Here is a 24,839-nt window from a genome sequence, read left to right on the forward strand (position 1 = left end):
CAAGGAATTTGAATAAGAAGGGTATTTGAACTATAGCTGTCACACTCCCTTGCTAAGACACTGACCGGTGCCTTGCAGCCTGTCCCCTGTTTTAACAGGGGGTGCACACCTCTAACTGTACTCCAGAGGCAGCATAACCATGAAAATAAGCACAACCACTCTAAATGACAGCACGGATAAAATAAAAAAAAGTATCTGCATTTTGTGCTTGTTTCCATAGCTGGTTTCCATGGAACAAGTCATCCTGCTCTTCCAAGGTAACCTCTCCAGTTTCAGCCTGAGACGCATTTGTCTTTAAAGAAAATGCTTTTAGTATTATTCTCCCCAATTTACTGTGACAGCTCCTTCAGTGGGCTCATCACTTGCCTTCCCCCTTGCCAAGAACCTGGCTCTGCGTGCTGCAGTCCTGACTAACCAGATGCAGTAACTGGGAAATAAAGTCATTGGGATAACATGGCTAGAAAAACACCTTGATAAACCAGAAAGTGAAGCTATTGGATCAGTGCAAGCACTAGAGATGCTTTTGGAGCAACAGACACTCCTATGCTTTGTTAAGAGTGCAAATTTCAGAGCACATGCTTCAGGTATGTACTGGTTTGACTGGGAGTGTTCCATTCACCTCATTTTCCTTTGAGTTGCAATGAAGTAACAGCTCTATGCTGGATATTCCCGCATACCTTCTGCCATGATAACCCGAGTTCCAGATGTTCCTGCAGAAGAGTTTCTGCTTGGAGTCAAGAGAAGCTCAAGGCTGAGAAGGTCAACCACATGGAAGCAATGAGACAACCAGCTCCGTGGGTCACATTGTTTGAACATTTATTGCAATTCAGTGTCAAAAAATGTTTTACAAAAAATACATTACTGTTTGCACAGAACAGCTGTAAAAATCAGAGTTGAACATGCAAGGGAAGAGGGGGAAAAAAAGTGTGCAAATTTATACGGAAGGATTTTAACCACACAATAATGTTAAACAAAAATCTTACTATACAAGGGGTGTTTTTCACTTCATATTATCTCTACTTAGAACTTTAAGGAAAAACAAAACAGAACACACTCTTCCATATATAAGTAGGTATTAATAGTTACCGTAGATAAACTCCTAAAGACGAGCACGTTTGCTATGTCACGTTAAAATGCTTCCTTGGTAGCAGACTGTCAGTACTCTGCACCACTCATGACAGCTAAAGACATGCACGTTCCATGCTCACTTGCCCTCCCATGAAGAGAAAAGGCAGTGCTTGGCCAACGGAGGGGGAATCTCCCTGATGGACACAGTGTTCATACAGTAGACACTGCCTATGTCAAAGAAGAGATGGATTTGTTCCCTCTAGAGCCAGATGCTGCAAAGCCCATTTGGTACCAATGAAATCACTGGAGGAAGACAGGTGATAAAGATCAGGCACTGGTAAAGAGATTCACACCCCAGCAGCCACATGCTGCTGGATGTGTGAACAGCTGGTTGCGTCTTCAGAGCCTTTAACCGGCATCACTACGAGCAGCGTGGGCAGAACAGTCTGCAGCCTTGTAACTGGCATTGTTCATCAACTCACCAGCCGTGAGCTCCACTGGGTCTGTGTTTTGCTAACAAGCCAGCTTGGAAGAGTCACATTTTATAATTCAAAGCTATTTCTTTTTGGCAAGGTGCTGCTCTGTGGGGAAGCTGCAAGGGTTTGTAAGAAGAACCCCAGAAGAAAACTCTGGTTCATTGTACCAAATGGCAGATAAGCATGAAACGGCACGTCTGATTTATTAGCTACTTCACAGCATCTGAATTGTTCCTGCTCTAAATCCAATTTTAGCTGCTAAGGGCCAAGGAATTTTCTGGTCAGGAAAAGCTGGGACAGTACCTGTGTATGTTCTACTAGGAGAGAGCTTTGCAAGAATAACTGAAGTCAAACAAATGGAAACACAAACAGTTAAAAACCCGGGGCAAAGAAAAAGGGTAGAAAAAGATGCTTCCATAAACAGAAAGTGGCAGGGTGCAGTTACATGTTTACATACAAAGCAGTGTCTTTAGAGCAACACAAGCTTTCCTAATCACTTTACAAAGCAAAAGGATCTAGAAACTTTCACAATTAGAAACTCAAACAGTATGAGGAGTTGCACACATTTTAGGATCAAACTTTACCATGCCTTGGTTAATATAAATGGCTGAAGGTATGTACAGCTGAAATGGTGCCTCCTGAAAAGCAAATCTGAATGCCTGCCCCTCCTAGGAAGCCAGAACACAAAGATCTCCCCCGCATAGATCTGTTTCTCCTCTCCATGGTGCCATGCCTCTACACCACTGCACTGCTTAACAGCCTCTGAAGATAAAGCATTTTTCTGCATACGCTGGGAGCAGAAAAACACCAAAGAGAGCAAAAACCTCCTTTCACAGTATAAGAACCAATGCATTTCTAAAGGGAATGCATCAACCAACTTGAAGCTGAGACACTGTTTGAAAAGAACATTCAGTTTCCAAAACACAAGTAAAAGTCTGTCTCCTATTCACACTTGCTCTGCCAGAATTGTCCCAAAATAAAGAGGTCCTTTTTGTGTGAGAGCAGCCTTACACCATCCTGCCTGGAGACCCGAGCTATCCCGGCTGGTTTTCCTGCCCTGCCATCCTAAGTCAAACAGATGCCTCTGCACTGCCAAAATACTGATCATTTTGTTTGAGCAGTTAAACTAACGTATTGAATTCCACACAATACCTCCCTGTACCAGCCACACGACAAACAATGAGTCTCCCAAGGAGATCACGTTCTGATTTGACAGCTGCTGGTGACTGAGGCCATGACTGAATGAGGCACATTCTGCTTCTTATTGTTTTATCAGATTTCTTCAGCAGCACAGTGGTTGGTTGGTTTGCTTCTGCTTGGAACACCAACAGCAACACCCCAGGACTCGGGATGAGCAGTGCACAGTTTGTATTAGGACTGATCTTCATTGCTTTAAGATCTACACAATGCTAAGAATAAACACTAATTGAAATTAAATCCCACAAACAGGAGCCTCAGTTGCACATTAAGTTGTTCACTGGGTAGAGGACACAGCATCAATTCTTTGCTCAAGACTAGTGAAAGGCTGATAGAAGCAACAGTGTGACCAAGAAAGTTCCTGGACCACAGCTAAAGGCTGGGATTTCCTATCTTGTTGGGCAGCCTGGATTTAAGCCTGAGCTTGAAATTCACCCAGTGTGACAATCTCAGTGGGTAAGCATCATCTGGTGAGAACGGCCTCAGACTGTACAGAAACCCCCAGCATCTCATGGCAACTCCATCACATGAGGCTTGTTGTGGATGGCAGGGGCAAGTCCACAAACCAAACTGTCCCCAGGTCAGAGATGTGAGCAGGTGGACAAGTCATACATGTCCTCTTATAGAAAGCAACAGCAAGTGTCTCCAAAGACAGTGGCAATACGTCATTCACTTGCAAGTTCCTGTCTTTAACATCCTCTTTCACCAAGCCAGGTTTCATCCTCACCAACCCACTGACATCAATATGGGAATGAAAACAGAAACCGGCCTCCCTCACTCATGAGCATCCCCCCAAAACAAACACAAGTTCATTTTTCCAGGGTAACAGCTTTTAAATCACTTTCAGTTGACGTGAACATGATCACCAGGATTATTTTCACCAGCAACTAATGGAGAGAACTTCAAAACAAATGTAGTTCCTATCCCACATTTTCTCCTCATCTCTGACAATGCCAAGCTCTAAGCCACAGCTATGAGCAGCACCGGCTCACAGAGCTCTCTAGAAGAGCAAAAACTTGGGCTTGCTGTGGGAAGTTAGAACAGCAGATTGTGGCAGCATTTGCCTGGCTTCCTCCTTCCCAGGTTTCCTCCCTTCTTCCCTACTGCTCCACCCAGAGGCACCTTTTCTTCCCTTTTTGAGTCTCTTGCAGGCTATGCAAAGTGATTTAGTTTGCAAAAAAAATGCAAATATTGACTATTATTTTTAAAAATATAAACAGCTGCAGAAAAGTGTTGAAAGTCAGTTATAAAAAGGTAAAAAAAAAACCAAAACAACAGAATATTTAACAATAATTAACTCAAGTACTTCTTCCTGAATTGTCCTGAGTACTCCTCTTCCTCACAAGTCTTTGTACATGCACATGCAGAACCCACTAATATTTACCCTTCTGAGGTATCCTGCTTACATCGCACACAACAGAGAAAGTGCTACACAGGAGATCTACTGGCAAATGGCAAAACTTCCCAATGCAGGTTTTCGAGTTGTTACACACGAGCTGGAATCTTCTGCTCCACCACAGTGAGAAGTGAAGATCATGTTTGGAGTTTATCCACTTACTCAATAGGACTGAGACTTCAGCTCTAGGCTAGTGTTAAAAGATGCTATGACAAGGTCAGCACTGGAAGACAAAGGGTCTTCACTTCCCTCAGCACACAGAAGTAACCGAAGATGTCAATGTCATACTGGAAATCTCTAGCAGAAATTGGTCAGCATTTTGCTATCTCATCACTCTGAACTCCAATAGTATGAAATGAAGCAAGATGCTGCCAAGTCTTTCAATGAATGAGAAGCATCATTTCACAAGACACAGTGGCCCTGTTCTCCCTACAAACAACCAGCTCTAAGGTGATTTAATTCACTTGATGGCAGTAAGAATATAGAGCAGTGTATCTGTTGGAAAACCAGGAGGACACAGGCTTGAATCAGATTCTAACCTATCTGGAATTTCATCCAGTGCAATTAACCTAGTGGAGCTGATATGAATTTACCTCATGAGATTAAACTCAGTCCTTTGCTTCTCTATAGTGGAACTTCCTCCCTTTTGGATGATCTTCATCCTTGTGGCTTCTCTTCCCTTTTGCTCAATCTTTCATAAAACCAACAAATTAAAAGAGGATGGAGTAAAGTCTTAGGTATTTATATATGCCTATCATCTAGGCATTCAAGCACTGAGAAGAGCAAGAAAACTAATGTCAAGAGGTAAGCATTCATGTGAGAAAAGATGCTTACTGTCACAAACATTTCCCTTTAAATCATCGTACAAAATACAAAAGTTCACATTGTACGCCGGATCTGTGTCTGAAAGGTACTCAATTTGTTAGAGGTAGAAAGTGGTACGGTGCCATTCTTTTGTACGTAGGCTAGAGTTCCAGCTTAAGTCTTTCAGAATGTCTCCTCTCTTTAAAACCAAAAGTATTACTGGACTTGTCACAGGGATATTTTGCATAAATACTTTTAAAACGTCATATTTATAAATACACACGCTAAATAAAACCAGATGGAGAAACGGTTCAACAGTCCTAGCCTCATATTGCTTTCTCTCAATTATTAGAAATGAATCAAAAGAGTTCTCAACGGTTGTGGGGCAAATTCATTTTTAACTTCTAAAAACACAAAGGGTTTGCCCTGTATCTTGTACTCTGATCATAAAAAAAAAGGGACTCTGTACAACATCTGCATTTATACATCAGTCCTATGGAAGGAAGTCTGTATTCCTTAAGTGCTGAGCGCCAGTGAGCAATTTCACCTCTCATCTCCAAAATCCTCTTGTTCCTTGACTCAGGAGCTTCACACGAACATAAATATTTACACTATTTACAAATGGAGTGTCCAAGCTCAGTGGTGTAAAGTGTCCCGTAAGAATCAATTAAGCTGCGGTGACTCAAGTTCAGAATCTGAACAAGTTGATAAAGTCTTGAGGTGAAAGAGAGGTGGAGCAGGTCTCTGGGTTGTTGGCCGTGCAAGGGTGATCAGTACCCTGGGAAAGCAGAAAACAACTCCATTTAGAGAGATTGCAGAAGGGGTGCCAGAACATCAGCTCGCTTCATGCTACCACTCTGCCAGACGCCCTGCTCGCGAACAGAGCACAGCCCAAAATAATATTGCTACTCTTGCCAAAGAAGACAGCTCAGAACTGGGCTTCAGATTTTAGGGGCTACTGTCAAGTCAAGGGAAATAAAACCAGCGAAGATCCGCTCCACACTTTCAATCTCTTCTCTGAGGGATCAGAAGGCAGCGATCTACAGATACGCTGTGGACATCAACATAGTGGGAAACAATTGTGCTGTGCTCTGCTTGGTTGCCACCAGATCTTATTCTAGCTAATCCCACTGCCCAGACCTTCACCAGTGGCAGGAGCTGTGTGCAGTACCAGCATGATTTACTGCAGGTAGCCCCATGCTACACACATCTTCCTCCCCTTGGGCCTCGATGGCCACAATTTGTTCGATGTAGAAAAAAATGGGGAAGTCTGAAGTGTAGCAAAATGGTCTTAATAGCTGAGGGAGAGCCAAGATATTTCCTGTTCCTGCATACTAGCTTGTTCAAGCAAAGGAATTGCAACTCCTTTAGGCAGCTGCAACCAGAGGAAGCACTGAGTGCCCCGTGACTCCTGCCCCAACCAAGGTTGTCCCACCAACACTTCATACCTTCCAAGAGAGGATGTGGCAATGCCTGCACAGCTGCAGTGTGTCACCGTACTGCTCCTTCCGTGGGTAACACCTTATGAGCTTGAAGTACATCTTCTTCCAATCCAGCTGTCCCTTGTCAGATAGGATTAGCCGTTTGCGAATCTGGAAAGAAAAGAAGAGGCGGTAATTGCAGCAGGTAAAAAAAAAGAACAACATACATTTTGTTTTCTCCATTTGTGGTGTTCTCTTCTCCCTTGCAAAAGGGAAGCACCATCCCTGCTGGTCCCATAACAGTTTATGTGTAACACCAGGGAAAATCCTGTTCTGAATGCCCAGCTGTAAAAGGCTTCCTGAGAGCAACAGCCTCACATAATACCATCAGCAGGGTTTAGATTCAGCTCGTGAATACATCTATATGAAGCCTGGGAGCTATTACCTATTACCCTAGGCACCGTGTCTAGCTGGTGGGAGAGAAAGCATAACTGAATTTAACAGTTGCAGAAAATCAAGACAGTGATTTGTCTTACCAGCCTGGGAGAGCTCTAACTTTCTTTTTGGCTTCATCAGTTGCAGAAATGAGATTTGAATGTACTTTTAAACAGAAATGACTTCCCCAAAGTCACTCCCAAAGTCAGACCCAACCTGAGCAAATAAAGCTAGTCAACAGAAGTCTGGCACACGGTCCCTGAAATGCAGAGGCCTGGTTTAAATGCCTCACACATCCACCCATAAACAGAGCGGTGTGAGGGTTTTTTTTTCCATTAGTTTTTAATTTTAGAAGACATGGAGATTACCAAAAGGCTGGTTTCCACATACTGTCCTGTCACTCACAAAACAGCTCAGAGGGGATTTCTTGCTCTAAAGGGCAGGAGAGTACAACTCATTGCTCACAAACCACATCCACTGAGATTTCTCCAAGAGGGTGTCAGTCCCTGGGACACAGCAGTTAACGCCACAGCTTGGCTGCACGTTTTCCCTGCACACGTGGGACAGACACAGCCATGACTTGCAGTTGTTACCACCTGGATTAGGGATGAAGAAGTTCACCCTATGACTAATTCCTCAGGCTCCTATTTCAAGGAATCATTGCTGTGGCATGCAAAACCCTCTACATTAATCATCTTTATGACCATTTTCATGCCAGCCTGTATCATCGGCTTGCAGCACGGCCCTCAGATCCAACAGACAGTCAAGTAAAGAGCATCCCACCGACGTGCATTCACTCACTAATGTGCTACAACAGACAACAATCTGCATCTCCTCATACCTGTCTGTCTGTGAAGTGGTACTGGCAGAGTTTCTTCCACAGCAGCCGGTCTTCACTGAGCACTTGCAGGTCAGGAGCCACTTGACCAAGGCTGACCAGGTCCCTCCCATCACTCAGTCGCTGCATGATGTTCAATTGTAAACACAATGGCAGGTCTGTGAAGGTAGTTCCTTTAAAGGCAGGCTGGAAAAATATAAACTGAGCTCAGACAGAGCTGGAAACCAAAGTAATTCTACCCTGCAGTAACATCACTACTTCAAGTGCTGCTCCGTATGCAGGAAATAAACCCAACATTTCTCTTTTGAATAGAGACACTTCACCTTCTGCCCCAGAAAATGATGTGATCTTCAAGGAGGAGTACCTTTATACGTATTACAGTAGTATTCAGAAGCAGACTCACAGTCTATGCCTCTTCCTCTCTCATCCCTCCCATACCACCCTGACCCCAGAAGTACCACCACTAGAGCAGGACACTGGAGGACACATCTCAGTGTCAGACACGACCATTCTCATCTCTTCAAGACAAGAGATGCTGGCATTCATCCTCAGCTTCAGCCTTCTGTCACCCACACTGCTGGGAACCTCATGCACTTCCAGCATGTGTTTTAGTTCATGCTGTCACAAGATCCCGCTGTAACCACAGCAGTGGCTGATGAGTACCCACAGCAGGATTTTCCCTGCATGGACTCCCAAGTCTCTGCTGGCAGGGCTCGTCTTTCCTCTGCAAACATCTGCAGAACCTGCCTGTCCCTTTTCCAGCAGCCACAGTCCTGCAGGCCGCTTAGCCACACCAAAGCACACCCAAAAGAGCCAAAAGCCACCTTTACTTCCAGTCACTCTTGCCTGGTCTGCACAAGGTCTGGGACTGTTTTACAAGTCTGTGCAGCAGCACAGCTCCAAAATAAACTGGTCACAAAGGATCAGCAGGTCCTGAACTCTGGAGCAAATCAAGGCACCCATGGGAACAAAACCCCTGCAAAGACCTGGGCCCTAGCTGCTCCAAAATCAGCCTCAGCCTTAATAAGGCAAACAGCAGCTTTGCAGATTGAGCCTCAAAGAAACAATGTTAAAGAGATGTGCCAAGTTTATCATTTACCCTGCACAGAGATGCTGCTATTTTTAAGCTGCAGAGTCACATCACCCGCCTTGCAATTGGCAGAGCCATTAACTGTTTCAAAAGAGAAGCAGGAGGCCCATCAGCAGCAGGGGAACGCTGCGAGGCTGCTCTGAATCACATGGTCGCATCTCCAGCCATCTAAAGGCATGTGAGACTTCCTGGGCACAAAGAGTACAACTGCACATAAACAGTTCCCACCTTCCCCTGGTGCGCAGTGCTGCTTTCTGCTCCTCCCCCAGCCCAGGGGACCTGCAAGGACCAAATGCTGCAGCAAGACGTTATTTGTGTCCAGCTCCTCCAGATAAGCAAAACAGCCTCAGTCATCTCCAGATGGTATCCGTTCCAAAACCAACACAACTTTGACAGTGCCATGGTGAATTATTTCACTGATCAACACAAACAGTTGCTCCTCTGTTCACAGCCCCCAGCAGCCTCACACTCTCTACCTTTTCAGTCATTCCCATCCCAGTTCCTCTTCTATTCCTCTCTCAGTAACTGGACCTTGAGACAACAGGACGCCTCCCCACTATTACATGCTGAGAGTTAAACTGTGAGCACACTGCCTGGTTATATGCAGACACTTGTTGGTGCACTTGGAAATGAAAGAGGAGGCAGACAGCCATGCTTCAGCACTCCTGAAGCCAATGAGTCTCCTATCTGCTATGCGGCAGGATCAGTGTCCCTGCCTGGTAATGAACACTGAGGTCATCCTTAGGGGCAGAAGGAATGTGCTGCAGCCTTGGATCACCTCCCATTGATCTCCCCTGCCACACTGTCTGTCGCATGCTCCTGCAGAGAGCCCACACAAGTTCCACTAGGGCCAAATTACACTCAGAGCCTCTCTGCTTAACAAGAGAAACAACAACAACAACAACCCCAACCAAACTGAGGCACAATCTTATTTCTGAGGAAGCCAGTAGGACTAAAGCAACTCTACGCAGGTTTTCTGAGTCAGAGCCAGAGACTTATCTGCTACTTTTCTTTCCCCTCCATACTCCTTCCCAGGACTTTTCAAACATTACTTTCTTTGGACAAAGAACAGAGATTAGATCAGAGCAGATCATTATGCTGTCACTTTCTGGACAGGCTTTTTTCTTTAAACACCACAAGCAACTGAGTGAACAGAACTGGGCTTGCTCTTCCTTCCTCCCCACTCAGCTGGTTTCATTCTAGCATGACCCAAAGTCATGTTCCAGCGGTGTACACTGTTTGGCTCTACATCTATTTGACTTACATTTCAGACAACTGTCTGCAAACCTACACCAAATGTATCATAAAAGGCAGCTCCGTTCACCAGCAGTATTTTGACGCAGAGATAGGCCAAGCACTGATATTCTTATGTGGGTTTTGAGAGTCAGTGAAGTAAAGCCATACTATATCCCAAAGCAGAGCAGCAGGAGGTAGGTCCTGACATACAGTGTGCATCGGGGAAGCAGATGCCACAGAGGAGCTGAACCCAGAAGTACCCAGGCACTGAGCAGCTCCCCATAGCGATGCACCAACAGGGATGGACATGTCTCAGAGCAGAGCTGGGGCAGATCACCATCATATAAGGCAGTGCTAATTTCACAGCACTTCAAACTCCCTGGGTCCTCCCAGAGTTCATTTTCTCCCATGTCCTGCTGCCTGTAGCATTCTTTAACTGAAGGGCTGGAAATTACTTCCTACAATAGGCACACTGATGCAGAGGTCAGCACATGAAGAAGTACTGGTTATTTCTGTGGAGTCAGCACCCATTCAAGGTGTAGTGGAGCAAGTTCAGATTTGTTTTACCCGCAAAGCCAGGTTAGGATCTTATCGACTAATTCCCCCCATCTGCAGACACTGCTGGAAAACCAGATGTTGTGAAAGCAGGACTTGTCTGGCTGGAACAGTCAGCTCCAGACTACTGGAAGAATCACTGATGTTTTTCAGCCAGGAAGCATGAAGTTATGCAGCTATTTGGAAATTTGCATTTATTTCAGATTAATTTATTTTGGATTAAATAAACCAAAAAGCCTCAACTATCTGATAAACAAGTTTTGAAGGCCATTTCTCAGATTGAGAAAGACTGAGTTGACTTTTCATACCGAGACCTCATCTCTCTAGACTCTTGGGAGGGCAAGACCATCTTCTGCCCAGCTCAGCTAAAACAGAACCTTGAGGCCAAAAAGAAGTACTGTGGGATGCAGTCACCCAAATGAGAGCTACTACACGAGCTTTCATGAAGAAGCTGCATTATTTTTAGCCTTCAGGATTTATGCTTACCCTGGTGATTTGAATGTTGTTCAGTTGCTGTTGCCAGTGGAGAATCGTCTCCATCCTGTGCACCCACATGTTGATGTTTCCTACAAGGACAGACTTGCCGACCCGTTGAACCAAAGTGCAGAGAGATGTGTAGAGGGTCTGCAGCAGTTCCCGTATTAGCCTGATGTTCTGCTGGTCTTCAAGGACTTTTGAGGAAAAGAAATGGTTATAAATGGAAAGCGGCCAAATCTCTTCCTGAATCTACATGTTTCTATGGGAAAGTAAGCTGCCGTACTCTCAGAAGAGAGCCAGCCTATGACTCTTTCTTAGAGAAAAATGCTTTAACATTAGCTAAGCTCAGCAGGTTAGACAGCAGATGGTAAGATTTTCCCAGGATAAGCAGATGAGTTATCTGCCCTTTCTACAGCACTTCCCATTTCCAGCCTCTGGAAATCAGTCAGCTTTCCCCTCTAACATGTGTGACGTTATCTGTATGCCTCTCCTCCAGTTAACCCAGTTGAGGGGCAAAGAGACAGCTCAGGATCTTCTGGCTCATTTTTAGTACGTGTACACAAAGAGCACCCTCCATTCCTTGGGCTCACTCAGAGATGAAGAGGAAGGGAAGCAGACCACTTAACTGCAGCCCAGTCCTAAAGAAGTCCTAGGAGGTGAGACAGCCCATAAGCTTCACTTGCCCCCAGAGGAGCGGAAGTATTTTGTATAGCAAACTAGAAACACAAAGCAAAAGAGACTGCAGATGTGCCAAGCTGGGGGGCAGGAACAGCTCTCTCTTCTGTTGTCAGAAATAGGGTTCAGTAGGCAGCAGAAGAGATGGTAACAGGAGAAGGAGGAATTGCCTCCCAAGTATCTACTAAAATTTGGCCATTTATTCCCACTCCCCCCACTCTGCAGAGCCCTTCACCAAGAGAAAGTGGAACTACAGAGAGCAGAAGTGGTGTCCCCCACTTCCCCCACCCTGCACTGCCTATTCTCGAGGATGTGGTTCATGCTGAGTACATCAAATTAAATCCAACTCCTCCTCCTCCCACTCAGAGTTTCCATTTCTTACCTTTCTGCACCACTTTCTCCAAGATGTTCATGTAGTTTTTCTGGGCAATGCCACTCAGTGACGTCAGCTGAGACTTCGCTATCAGCTCCAACAGCTGTGGATAAAAATAGAAGTCGCAAGCCTTAGAGAGCAGAGATACCTTTCTAATCTTAACTCCTGGTCACATGACACAGCAAAACAGTCCAGACACTTGTTTGCTGCATGAAAATAAAAGGTAGCTGGAACAACAGAGCAAACTCACACACAGGGGGGTAAGAAAACAAGATAAATAACTCAATCCACATCAGAAAGGAGGGAAGGGGGGCAAAAAAAAAAAAGGCCTTTTAACAATTGTCAGGAGGAAAAACTTGATTTCATGGTCCAGAGATGCAGAGAAACCACAGCAGCACTCAGGCTGACAGCATCTATTCACACCAAGGAACAATGAATGGTAGACGTCACCGACCTTCAGTGGGGCATAAACAAGCAGTGTCATAAGGGAGCACGAGTGAACGCCAGTTTGGATGGGGATATTATTGATGGGGCATTAATAAGAATCAGACTCCTCAATTTACATCAAACTCTTTGGCTGCATGGCTTTTGTCAGAGTGCTGTCACCACAATGGAAAGGTTAAGAACTGTATTAAAAACAAACCATCCCCCCCCAACCCGAACAGACCCCTATTCCCTCATGATTTCCTCCTAGCTCCCACAGCTGCAACGCTATCAAGCCATTCACCTCTCACTGTTTGTCCTGTTTACTCATTGCCTCCTCTAATGAGAAAAGTCACTTTTACTTTCGATTGCCGTTTATTTCCCACCAGAGTGCCTGCCTTCTATACAGGCAGGAAGCTGGATTTGGGTTGCAGATGCTAAAGGAAGCATCTCCCATGGGGAAAATGCCCTCTCCTCCCCAGGCTCTGCTGGCACAAGAGCAGCCGCAAAGTTTCCTGTAGGTCATATTCAGCAGAACACGCAGTCTGTCATCTCCCAAGCTTTCCTCCCCTCAGCATTATATAAATACACAGGCTGTCCACACGACATGCCATTTGTTGGGACATACACAGCCCACTGTTTCAATTTAGAAGGGAAAGGAAAAACCTTTTATGCTACAAATCAATCAACACGTTACCGCATGACTAGCTTATTAATTCTTTATTATCTGGAGCTACGGTGTCCTATTGCTGGCACCACGCAGAGTACAGAGAAGGCACAACTACTTGTGTCAAGTAACCGAGATGTTTTATGATACGACTTGATAAGTCAGGAGCTGAACTGTTTGCCCTGTTATAAGAATGACAGGAATGCATCCATAAAGTTACCCACAGCTTGCCACAGAGCAGCACGCTCAGGGAGAGCAATTATTGCAGCCACTCTGCTCCTGTCAGGCACATGACTGCCAGTTAGGAGCAGCGGGTTGCCTGAAGCAGCCGATCCTTTCTTCCATTTAATTTCCAGGCCCACACCATCATCAATCAGGTGGCTTTGAGTTTACATTCTATTAATATCTTGCACCTCACATGACTGAAAGAAAACAAAATGGAAAAAGACCTGCATAAACTTGTGAAGGGCGGGCTGCCTGCCTGCTCTGCGGGCTCACTGTGGAGAAGCGAGATGTAGGAGCGCTGGGTAGTGTAAGCCTTCAGGCCTCTGATTCTAACGATCAACTTGCCAGACTCCATCTGTACATTAGCCACACAAACAAATGCTGCCTCCAGATTGCACTGCTCGGGAACTGGCACACAGACAGCTTCCTCCAGGCTGCGCGTTAGCGATGTGCCCGTTGCTGAGCACACTAAAATATCCCCAGTGATAAGTATCACGTAATGCAATACTGTAAGAGCTTAAAGCCAGGGCCATTCTTTAGGAGGAACAAAGATAAAAATCTCAGTTCCCTGAAGAACGCTGAACTGGCACAAGAGTAAGCTAGCCAAACAAATACAAATTTGCCTTGTCTGTGTTTATCAAGGTTCAGTTTCTGTTCAGTGAACCAGTTATGATGTCACATGTCACCTCCCTCCCCCTGCAGCAACAAACAGAGGATGAAATTCCATATGAAAACTATGTTGTGAATGCTTCTAGGACTACTCCACTCCCCCAGGACCGCTGGCTGAAGCGACCAGTTGGCCTTCCAAACCAAAAGACATTTTTATTCCTGTCCTCATGTAATACATGCAAAGCAGGTAAGTGATAAGTTGAATGAGGCTCGGAACCATCCACGTCCCACAGACTCCAGTGCATTGAGGATCTCATAGTGCTGGCACAAACCCAACTGAGCACAGTCTCATTCTATATACTGACAAATTTGAGTCTACAGCATCACACAAATCAACAATGTCACTTGTATAATGCAGACTAAAAGCAGACAGATGAGTTCAGATTAATGCTGAGTAGGGTAAAAAGGCTGGAGAGCAGCTAGCATGTGTTGTGATGCACGGTGCACTAAGCCCAGGCAATGCTCAGCTGAGAGAGACAGATGGTAGGAGAGAGTGCAAAGGGAAAAGTTACATCCGATTTTTAAAAGCCTGCTTTTCTAAAGCCAAGTAATTGCATTCCAGCTGAATTTCATTGGAGCTGGGGATCTGTAGCACCTCCTGAAAACAGGGCAGCAGATCCCACTTCACTCTATCAAAAAATGAAAAAAAATTGACCTGGTAGCTTCTGTAGAAATGCCTCCTGCTCTACCTGGCCTGTTGTGATTGCTCTCAGGGGTCTGCAGCAACCAAGGTGAGGCAAGAGATGCAGAGGGTTATTCCAGAACATCTGCCAACCTGGAAGGAAGCAGCAGCTTCTAAAGCAGGGTGGAAACCTACTCGCTTGAGCAGGATGGGGTTCTTGCTCAAACACCACCAGCAGCAGCATCCCTCCATTGGAGCCAGAAAGGCATCTGCAGGCCTGCACTGCACTGAAGAAGGTAGAATCTCACCTAAGAAAACCCAGTACCCTGTAACAGTTAAATCACAAGCCTCAGGATCTTCAAGCATAAGTCCACATCTGAGTGCCCCAAACTGCCCAAGAATGAATGTATCCCACAGTGACCCTCCAACACCTCAGGGCTGGGGAGGTGGCTCCTCACATTGAACTGTGTGGAGAAATGAAAGTTTCCTTCTCATTCTCACAGCCCTTCACTTTTCATGGCTGAAATGTCACATTAGCTGTAAGCTGGGAGGCAGAGCAACAGCAGGGTGAGTTATAATGATTTACAGTGCAGGTGCTGACAGATCTCCACAAGGCAGCATTGAGCTGATATTCTTTCAGCACAGCATAAATCCAGGACTCCTGGAGCTAAGCACTATAAAAACTTAAGAAACACATTTTAGAGGCTACTTTAGCAGGCTGCATGCTGTCTAGATCGTGTTATGCCAGAAAAGCTGTGCCCATGCAGTTTACCCTGACCTGAAGTTTTTATGATCAGAAACAGCACCTTCCCTTGAGACATCACCACACACCCATCATATGATGAATCCTTCTGAAGGAAACAGCCTGCAAAACCTCACTGTCATCTGAACAAAGTGTTCCCAAAGGAGATCCAACAGCTTCTGGGCTGCTGGCACTTGTCTCTCTGCTCATGTTGCATACACTCACAGGAACACTTTCAGCCTTAGTTAATTTTTTAAGAGCAGAGAAACCAAGACTGCTTCAAGACAAAGAATGGTTGTAATCCTCTGGATCAAAAGAACTTCCTTACTGAATCTATAGAGGGAATATTCTCCTTGTAATGTGTATGTAGCTGCTATATAGTTCAAGCTGTCAGCAAGGACCAGGTCATGGCAGCAATACCTATACTCAGCACTTCCAGCACTGTATCAGCACTGTCAAGATGAGATTTATGCTGGAATAAGTGTCTTCTTAGTTACATGAACTCAGTGGACACAGCTGATAGAACATGATTACAAAAAAATATTTGCTGTGCTTTTTGATGCCCACACTCCCACCTCTCCTGGAGGTGCCTGTTTTAAAACAGATCGTTGTGCTGTTAGGAACTCCTAAAGCTCAGTCTGGGAACACCTTAAGCAACAGACATTTCTGTACAATAACAAAAACCAGCACCAAAACACTACAGCACTTACATTTAGAGCTGTTTGTAGACAAGTGCATTGAAAAAGGCAAGAGCAAGTTGATGGTCAAGCCTGAAAGCCTATTTCGTTATCAGCAGTAATGCAGCTTATCTACAGAGAAAGTCTGGAGGAGCCAGAGAGTCTCAGGTCTGTAGTTATTTCTTTCCCCTCCTTCTCTGTGGACATCCTCACACTCTTCCCAAGCCTCCATCCCAACTTTCCTGCTTGGAAAGCATTTACTTGATGAAGTAAACAATGTGACATTGATCAGACACCCTGAGCAACGGGTAGAGCTCAAGAGAACAAGGAGAAGGAGGGAAGGGGAAAAAAGTCTGCCTGCCAATATTCAAGGCATTTTCCATGTGACAGATTGCTCATCTGTGTACTCTCAGAGGCCTATCATTTGCAAAGGACCATAAATGAGACCCACATCTAGGCAGAGCTTTTCACAAGTAGATCTGGCAAAAAAGGCATTTTATGAGCTGCTATTTACCACAGATTCAGCCAATACAATCCCTTCACGTGAGAAGGGAATTTTGCATTTGATCAACAGTACCAGCTTTAGGTTTTGTTTTGTTTGTTTTAAATCAGCAAACAAGTCAACCTCAACTAGAAAGCTTCATAGTTCTCAGTAGAGGTGCACCCTTAAAACTACTTGCTTTAAAGGCTCAGAGGGGTAACTTGTAGAAACAAAGATAAGTACTGACTTCCACATAGAACACTACTATACAGGACACACAGCAGGTCTGGTATGCTTTAATGAAGGCATCCTCAAAGCAAATCAAAGCAAAAATAAAGGAGGTCAGCCTGAGTGTCCCATCAGACTGCAACTTCAATGAAATTTGAGTTTAAAACATTCAGTGGGCCTCCTGCCCAATGGGTGCAGGCTCATGCGAGGTAACTGTCATATTGGGCTGTGCAGTAGTAGCCCAGCCCAAAGCTGGACTTGGAAATATATGAAGTTGAAAGGGATCCATGAGGATCATTGACTCTAATTCCTTTATAGTGACCTCTGTGGAGTTTTTTCCCATAGTCCCCCATCAAGGGGATCCTTGTAGTACCAAATACTTGTTAAGGAAGGAACAATAAAACTTGTGGGTCATTGCCTTGGCACAAATTGTTTCTTCCAAAATAACTGCCCTGACATTGACGTGGTGGTGTATTTATCCAATAGCAGAAAACAGTGGGCAACTGTTCTGGCAGGCAACTTGTCTGTGCAAGCAGGAAAACAAGCTGTCCCAGGACCAGCAGAATGAAGTCTGAATTCCAATGAACTAGTCTCCTGCTTTGCCTCTTGTATGATCCCCACCACCACCTCTGTGACACTTTGCCCGAGCAATCACCCTTGTCCTGCACTGTGGGTGAGTAATCACTCCCCAATGTCTATACTCCTCCCAGGTTGACAGGGCTTTTCAAGGGCTCCTTGTCACCTAGAGAACAGGTGAACCTGTTTCCTTACTGACTTCTTATGACACTTGAGTCAAAAGGAAAGCAATACCACTGATGCTTGCTTCATAACCTAAAACCTAGACAGCTGGTGTCTCACCAGTGATTAACGGCTGATGAAATGTGAAAAGGAGCTGTTTATAAACAGCCTCAGGCTAATAAAAGCTTTTTTTTTTAAGCTTATTGAATTCCAAGCCTTGATAAGCATTCTGAAATTTGAGATCAATTTGCAGATCACATGTGCATAAACAGTCTGCAGACCCTGGGATAGCAGATACCCCAGAACATCCCCACTCCTTGGTCACCTGAGGGAAATGAGAAGCCCTGATCCATTACACAAAGCCAGCACATAGTGAACCTAGGACCAATGACTCTTACCAACTGAAAGCATCGGGACAAATGAAATGCTTCACCCACTGAAACTGCTGCCAGTCACACAAGACTAAAGGCATCCATGATCGTTGGCACACAAGTTCAGATCAAGGACTCGAGGAGGTTCATCCCATTTTCTTGTTCCCAAAACACTCAGCTCCCTAAAGTCTCTCCCTTATCACTTCACAGGAGACAAACCCTCCAGCACTCATGCTTGCAGTTATTTTAGCCTCTTGTGTAAAAGATGTCCCCACTTCACGGCTCACACAGAGCCCATGCTCCTTCTGGGGTTATAGGAACACTCAGAAGCAATACTTAAAACTCAGGAATTAGAAACAATAGTTTTTCTGGCTGTCCAACATGATTTCCATACAGCTGAAAGTTCTCAACTGTTCATTACAACCTAATTAAAAATAGGAGTGCTAGGATAAGGACAGCCCATCAACACTATTATCACTATCCTTCTCCATCTTAAAAGATCTTACAGTAGGTTTTGGGGTTTATCCACACATCTTCCATCAGTTACTTCACACAGCAAAGCCCAACATCCCCTACTTGCCCACCACCAAACTGGTACTCAGTTCAGACGTCCCACTACCAACACAGGGAGATAAGCCCTGGCCTTGCACTCACCCTTACAACATAGTTGAATCTCCGCGAGTCCAGGATAGCGCTGGAGAAGTCAAGTCTGTTGAAGGCTTCTCCCAAGGTGCAGTAACCATGGCGCTAAGGGAAAAAAACAACAGTCTGGGTCATGTTTTGACAGACAAGAATCCAGACAGCACCAGGAAGATGTGACCCAGAGCAACTTGATTTAGCAAGATCATGGGTACAAAGCATGGGACTTGCTCACAACCAAAGGAGGCAGGCCCATCTCCCGTGGAGCTGCACTTACTGACGTCAGGAGTAGGCCTGGTTCAACATAAGTTGCGGCATTTTCCCAAAACTGACTCAAGCTCTACTTGTGACCTTAGATAGCTCAGTTCCATTTCTCCAGAATTTACAAGGGAGAAAAATTCTGACGTTCCCGGGGCTCAACATATAGCACAAGTTCACAGAGGGTGGTTGCATACAGCTACTTCCCTCCATGAGCCCAAAGCAAACCATTGTGATGAATTCCAATGATTTTCCATATTAGGACTGAACTGGGCGAAAGCCAAGAACAGTATTATGGCTGGGTCTGCAAACAGCTTTTCTTTCAAACCAAGGGAAGCAAAACAAGTCATATTTTAAACACACGTACAGAGCCTTGCACAGCGAGCCCTGGCTCCCTGACTGGGGTTTAAAATCATTACTGAAATTCCAACCACAAGCCAGATCCTTCACTTATCTCTTAATAGTTTCTGCTGATTTATATCAGCTCACTATCATCCACTGTGTGGAAAAAACAGTATGAAAAGGGTACAAATATGAACTACAGAGGCACTCACCTCTTTTGTGCTCCCCTTGTGAACATAGATCCACTTTTCTTGATGAAAATCTGTTTAGACAAAGACATTTTGCTCAGTTAATCTTCCACTCTGCAGCAGTGTGGATCTCTGTTCTGCTGACAACACTTGCTGCCCTTTTATCACAAATCAAGTTATTTTGTGTTTACACCACTGAACTTGAAACCAAAACTAGCAACTTGCTGAGATGCTTTGTTTCCAACGTCCTTCATTTGAGACAACAGCCCTGAGCCTTAAGAAGGGGTTGTGTTTCAGTGCCACAGCTGAAGACTGTAAATGTTTAATCTGCCAGTCACAGATATACCATAGCACCTCCTCTTCTTCGGTACCAAACAGTAATCATGGCTGACAGCCAGGTTTTGTTATTGATTTTATTAACTATTTATTACCTTGGATACAGGCTGGGGATTGAATGTCAAATTTGAAGTTGAACAAAAAATGTCATGAGACACCAGGCACGTGGGAGAGCTTTCAGCAGTGAGGTCAGACTCAGCCACAAGCAGAAGTATGCTCCTCTAACTAGCTAGAAAAGAAAAACCTCTCTGGGTCCAAATCTTCCTACTTCTAATTGTCCCTTCCTTCCTCCAAAAGTAGGAATTGCCCCCCAAAATAACTTCCCTGTACCCACCACAAGCTGCCACCTGTTTGCAGAGAAACCCTTACTTTGACAGCAGCTGTACCTTTCCCCACCCCATTCTTATACAGGCTCTTAGCCCTTCTTTTACCACACACCAGCAATTCATCAGCTGTATAAATTAGAAAACCCTTCCATCCTGCAAAACTCTTTCCCTTGAAGGGTTCCAGAACAATGTCCCATTTCCCACCTAAGGGCACAGGGATGTAAGTTTGTAGTACTAAGACCCCAGGTACAAAGCCAGCATCAGCAACAGACATGCAGACCCTGCATTGGGCCCTTCTTAAATGAGTAGGTCACAGCAGAACCCAGCCAAAAACAGTCATGGTTACATTTGTTTGTTCACAGAGAACTGAATGCACAGAGGGGCCAGATTTTGGCATCCGTTTCCGAAATCCTGGGGGATGCATAGTGAGCTAATACTAGTGTGGGAATAGTAACTCATTTCCTCTGTGCATGTTTACATTTGCAGTCTTTGCTAACTCTAGTACCTATCTCGCAATCAGACAAATGCAGACCTCGCTGTCCCCACAGCATCCCCACATCCTCCCCCAGGATGTCATCTGAGACCTCTACTGCTCACTGCACGTGCAGAAAGATCTCAAACTTCTCATTGTTTTGAGCAACGCCGAAGTCTTGTTTCATTTTTTTTCATGCACTCCGTGCAAAAAGATACGATCAAAGCACACATTCAGGCTTATAGCCTCCAGTAACATAGATCAGTACTCAACATGCATATGGAAGGGAGAATATATTTAGTCTGTTGTGCACAAGGAAGTCTGCAGGGGGAAAAAAAAGCTGGAACTGGTTCATTTGAATGTACCATAGGAAAAAATTACCCTCTTTCTGACAAATACAAGTGACAAAAACTTGAACACAACAAGCATAACTCCTCAGAGCAGGGATTACTAACAGAAGCATAAATCTTCACATTAGACTGTATCCAAGTTCTCTTCTTAGGTCAAACACGGGCGCAAAGCCCTTTAAGATAGTTTGGAAGACTTATGTACTGCACAGAAAAGAATGGATCTGAAGCATTTTCCATTCTTTTCCTGAAAAAAAGTTTTATTATAAAAAAAAATATCCAGACATCTTACACTGAATCTTGGCTTTGTTGTTCAGTAGGTCTTTTTTCCTCTTCTTGGCAGCAACATCATAGTTGAGGCTGTTGAAGAGATTCTCTTTGTTGTGATCTTCCTTCTTACAAAAGCTGTGAATGACACAAAGCAAGGATTCTGTTTACTTCTGCAGTGTGCTGAATGTTAGGTTTCCTTTAAGGCGAGGTTTTCATTACAAGCTCTAATGCTACTGCTTTGTGTACCGTTCTACATGTAGGTTTTGCATCCAACACTTATTTTCAACAAACTTCAACACCCCATCTCATACTGGAGAAGATACAAATAGACAGGAGTAGGGAGTGCATAGTAGTGTTGGGATGCTGTTGTGCAGTATTCTCCACCCTTTAATCTGTTTTATGCTTAATACAATTTCCTCCTGCTGTAGGTGGTAGATCCCTACAAGACAGACTCCTATACAAGGACATTTAGTCATCTGAGGGCATACATACACATGAAATATTTACTAACAAAGTCTCTACAAAGCATTTTATTTTCAAGCTTACAGAACAGCTCACTGAGATCCAGACTTGAATGCTAGTTTCCCAAGTAGCTGTGACCACACAAATGAACAGCAAGGATCTAGCACCCAAGACTGTCCATCCTCTGTATTTGCTGAAGCTCTGCTTTAGTTATATGATCAGCAAAGCAAGCTATAACCCTTTATTTTCTTTGAGCAATGAAAGACCAGAGACTGTCTGCATTGAGGTCACCACATTCTGCAGACCTGCAAATCAGTAGATCCAAGCAGCAGTGTGAAACTGAGAAGCCCTTGGGCAACTGCAGTATTGAGCCAGTACTGAAACAGAGCTGCCAAAAGTGCTCTAGCAGCTCGCAAAGGATGGGAGATGGCTGCCTGTGGGCCTAAACCCAAAAGAGAAGGGCTCCTGAGGCAGCACCAGCCTGAGACTTCCCTGGAGGTCTGGGGGATGCTGCAACCAGTGCTTCTGTGCTGCTCACAGCATGGTGTGAGCCTCCTATGTAACAACTGCAAGGACCCAGCACAGACAGGCTGCTTCCTCTGCAGACATCATTCACACTTTCAGCCCTGAAACTCTTGTGAGCACCACAGACTCACTCACACCTGACAGCTACTCAGCACAGGCTGCTGCAAAGCAATAAAACCTGAAGGTCAAGGCTCCTTGCTTGATCTGATTGCCAGCCCAAACCCACAGCCACACCACTAGCACACAGCCAACAAGTCACCAAGGCTAATTTCTGGTTCCCAGGGTTAGAGCAATCTAGATGTGAGAACAGAAGACCTGAGTGCTCATTTCCCCAACCTATGCAGTTCCACATTTGGAGACCAAAAGCAGACAACACAGCAGACAATGAAGCTATTTTGAGATGTCCAAGCTCCTACTTTAACCAAGATGCACAAAATAAACAGTGGGCCAGATAGACATGCCCAGTGCAGCTGCAGAACACAGGCCTAAAGAGCAGGAGAGGTGCTTTAAATCCTGCGTGTCAACAGCACACCCTTGACTGTTGACTTCCTACTGAATGACTGTGTAATCTGAAACCTTCATAGCAGCCCTGGATGAATTCGAGCACAGGAGACAAATTATTCCCTTGTTTATGTATTGCCAGATTTCCAAACGCTTTTCCAAGACATCTTGACACGTTGAACAGTTGGGGACCAGGACCTGACACTGCCAGGCCTAGTATGTCACCTCTGCACTTTGTAATAAAAAGAACCCACAGCAAACCTCAGTATTCCCAACCCAATGGCCACTGCCAGCCAGGCATTCTTCTACCATTTACAAAATAGATGCTTTAAATATTAAGCTTGATTTAGAGTTTACATAGAGGAGAGAAAAAGAACCACCACATAACCCCTCTGCACAACAGGATGTCATCTGTCACACAGCAGTCCCTGCTTGCTCCAAGCCACACCGTCACGCTCATTCCTCTTCCACCTCCCAGCCCTGTGCCAACAAACCTCACCAGGCTCTGCTGGCAGTGAGATGGAACCCTGCCTGAGCAGTTTGGTTTTGACAGGAGCAATCTGGCCAGAGATCATCACATCCATACTGCAAAGACTTCCTGCTGCAGCTTTATGGCGCTTCATCTTTGGTTTTTGGTTGTTTTACAGTCAGATTAATGGTACTTCTTATTAACTAGGGAAGATATAAGGCTTCAGACACATCACACTTCCCCAGCTCGAGGACCAGGAAGCCTAAGGACATGTCTGCTTCTGGAGAAGGAGAGAGGGATTTCTCCAGAGCTTCTGAGCAAAGGCGGCAGCGAGCCAGGAGATTTTCAGGGACACTCCTTAAGGGCACATTCCTGAGGCCACAAGGCAGTGATTGTTTTGACATATTCCTCACTACAAGCAGCATCAGGAACACAAGGCTGCCGCTGCCCAGCCTATTTCTAAATTACAGCGTGCCATAGAGCAGCCACCCCCATCCTCAGAGCGGCATTACAGAGAGCTTCACAGCTCTATTTCTGTAGGAGGCAGCTCTGTGTGATGGCACGGCACAGCTCGGGCAGGTATAGCAGCAGGGAACTGAGCCACCGCACTCTCCTACACAACAGGCCCTGCTAATCCCCTCGCCCCCAGCATCAGCACAGGCCAAACTGCGCTTTATGGATTTATTTACCACAATATAGACGCTGGCTGATGACTCATAGGTGATTTACAGCACAGCATCATGTGATGAGCTCAAAAGCTTCGTGCTTCCAGCAGGGTTTTAAGATGTGTACACAAGGGGGGGAAGTGCTGGAAGCTCCAGGTGGGGCTCAGCTGAGCCTCCTCCCCAGCCTCAACCCAGCTCTATGGGATTAAATTTGGCCTCAGGTGATCAGCCTTAACCCTGATCAATGGAATCAGGGAAGGATCTGGGACTGTAACACCCTGACCTGACCCTCCTAGGGAACCTTGGGAGCAGCACTGCCCACCACCCATCTGGAGAGGAGATACCACAAGAGAAGCAGCCCCTCCAGCACAGTGTTTGTCATCCCACCTCTAAGGCAGCTCACGGCAGGAGAGCCCGGAGCATCTGGGGGGGTGCAGGCAACGGGTTAGACAAGCAAAGGAGACTAACCACACCACAAAGCTGAGTGTGCGCTGTTTTATTTTATAGCCCACACACCACAAGGTGCCGTTCTGAGTTCTGAGTGGGGTACAACGGGCTCTTTAGCCCGAACACGTTCAGAGCGACCACGGTCCGGCATTAAGGCACAGCCCCCCGGCTCAGCCGGCCGCCTGCAGCTGGGTCAGAGCGCAGGGAGACGCTCCCCTATATCTCCTGCTTTCCTCTCGCTCACACCGCTCCTTACTAACCCCCACCCCGAGCCGCCGTCCATCTTAGCGCAGTCGCCCCCTACCCCGGCCCCCCAAGGACCGTAATGGCAGCACGGCACCCCGCACTACGGCGCCCCCTGGCGGCGCACAGCGAGCCGAGACACGGAGGAAGGAAGGAAGGACGGACACCGGGACCGAGACCGGCACCGCATCGCCGCTACCTGCTGAGATCGCCAACGAAACCACCGCTCTTCTCATCGAGGAAACGCGTCCAACCGTCGGCTGTCTTCACCCAGCTCTGCCCGGGGGAGCGCCAGTCCTGCCCAAGGAACGGCATGGCGGCGGGCCGGGAGCGGTACTAACACGGCAGAGCGAACCGGACCGCTGTGTGCCTCGGCGGCAGAGCTACGAGCCCAGCTCCGCTCCGCGATATTTATGGGCGGCGCACAGAGTGTTGCCGGAAGCGCGATGCTGGCCCGGCCCGGCC

The 24,839-nt window shown here is 45.8% G+C and overlaps 1 protein-coding gene across 1 annotated transcript; it reads right to left on the reverse strand.

Moving 5' to 3' along the window:
- Positions 1-791: 791 nt before the first annotated feature.
- On the reverse strand, positions 792-24,839 carry FBXO32 (F-box protein 32). The gene is made up of 9 exons (XM_015856276.2): positions 24,574-24,839; positions 21,085-21,197; positions 19,336-19,385; positions 18,539-18,631; positions 12,051-12,144; positions 11,003-11,187; positions 7,639-7,821; positions 6,390-6,533; positions 792-5,719 (listed from the first exon to the last, which is right to left on the reverse strand). The coding sequence occupies exons 1-9, from the start codon at positions 24,687-24,689 to the stop codon at positions 5,630-5,632; spliced, it is 1,068 nt and encodes a 355-aa protein (XP_015711762.1). The 5' UTR covers positions 24,690-24,839; the 3' UTR covers positions 792-5,629.

Source organism: Coturnix japonica, chromosome 2 (assembly GCF_001577835.2).
Source record: "Coturnix japonica isolate 7356 chromosome 2, Coturnix japonica 2.1, whole genome shotgun sequence".
NCBI lineage: Eukaryota > Metazoa > Chordata > Aves > Galliformes > Phasianidae > Coturnix > Coturnix japonica.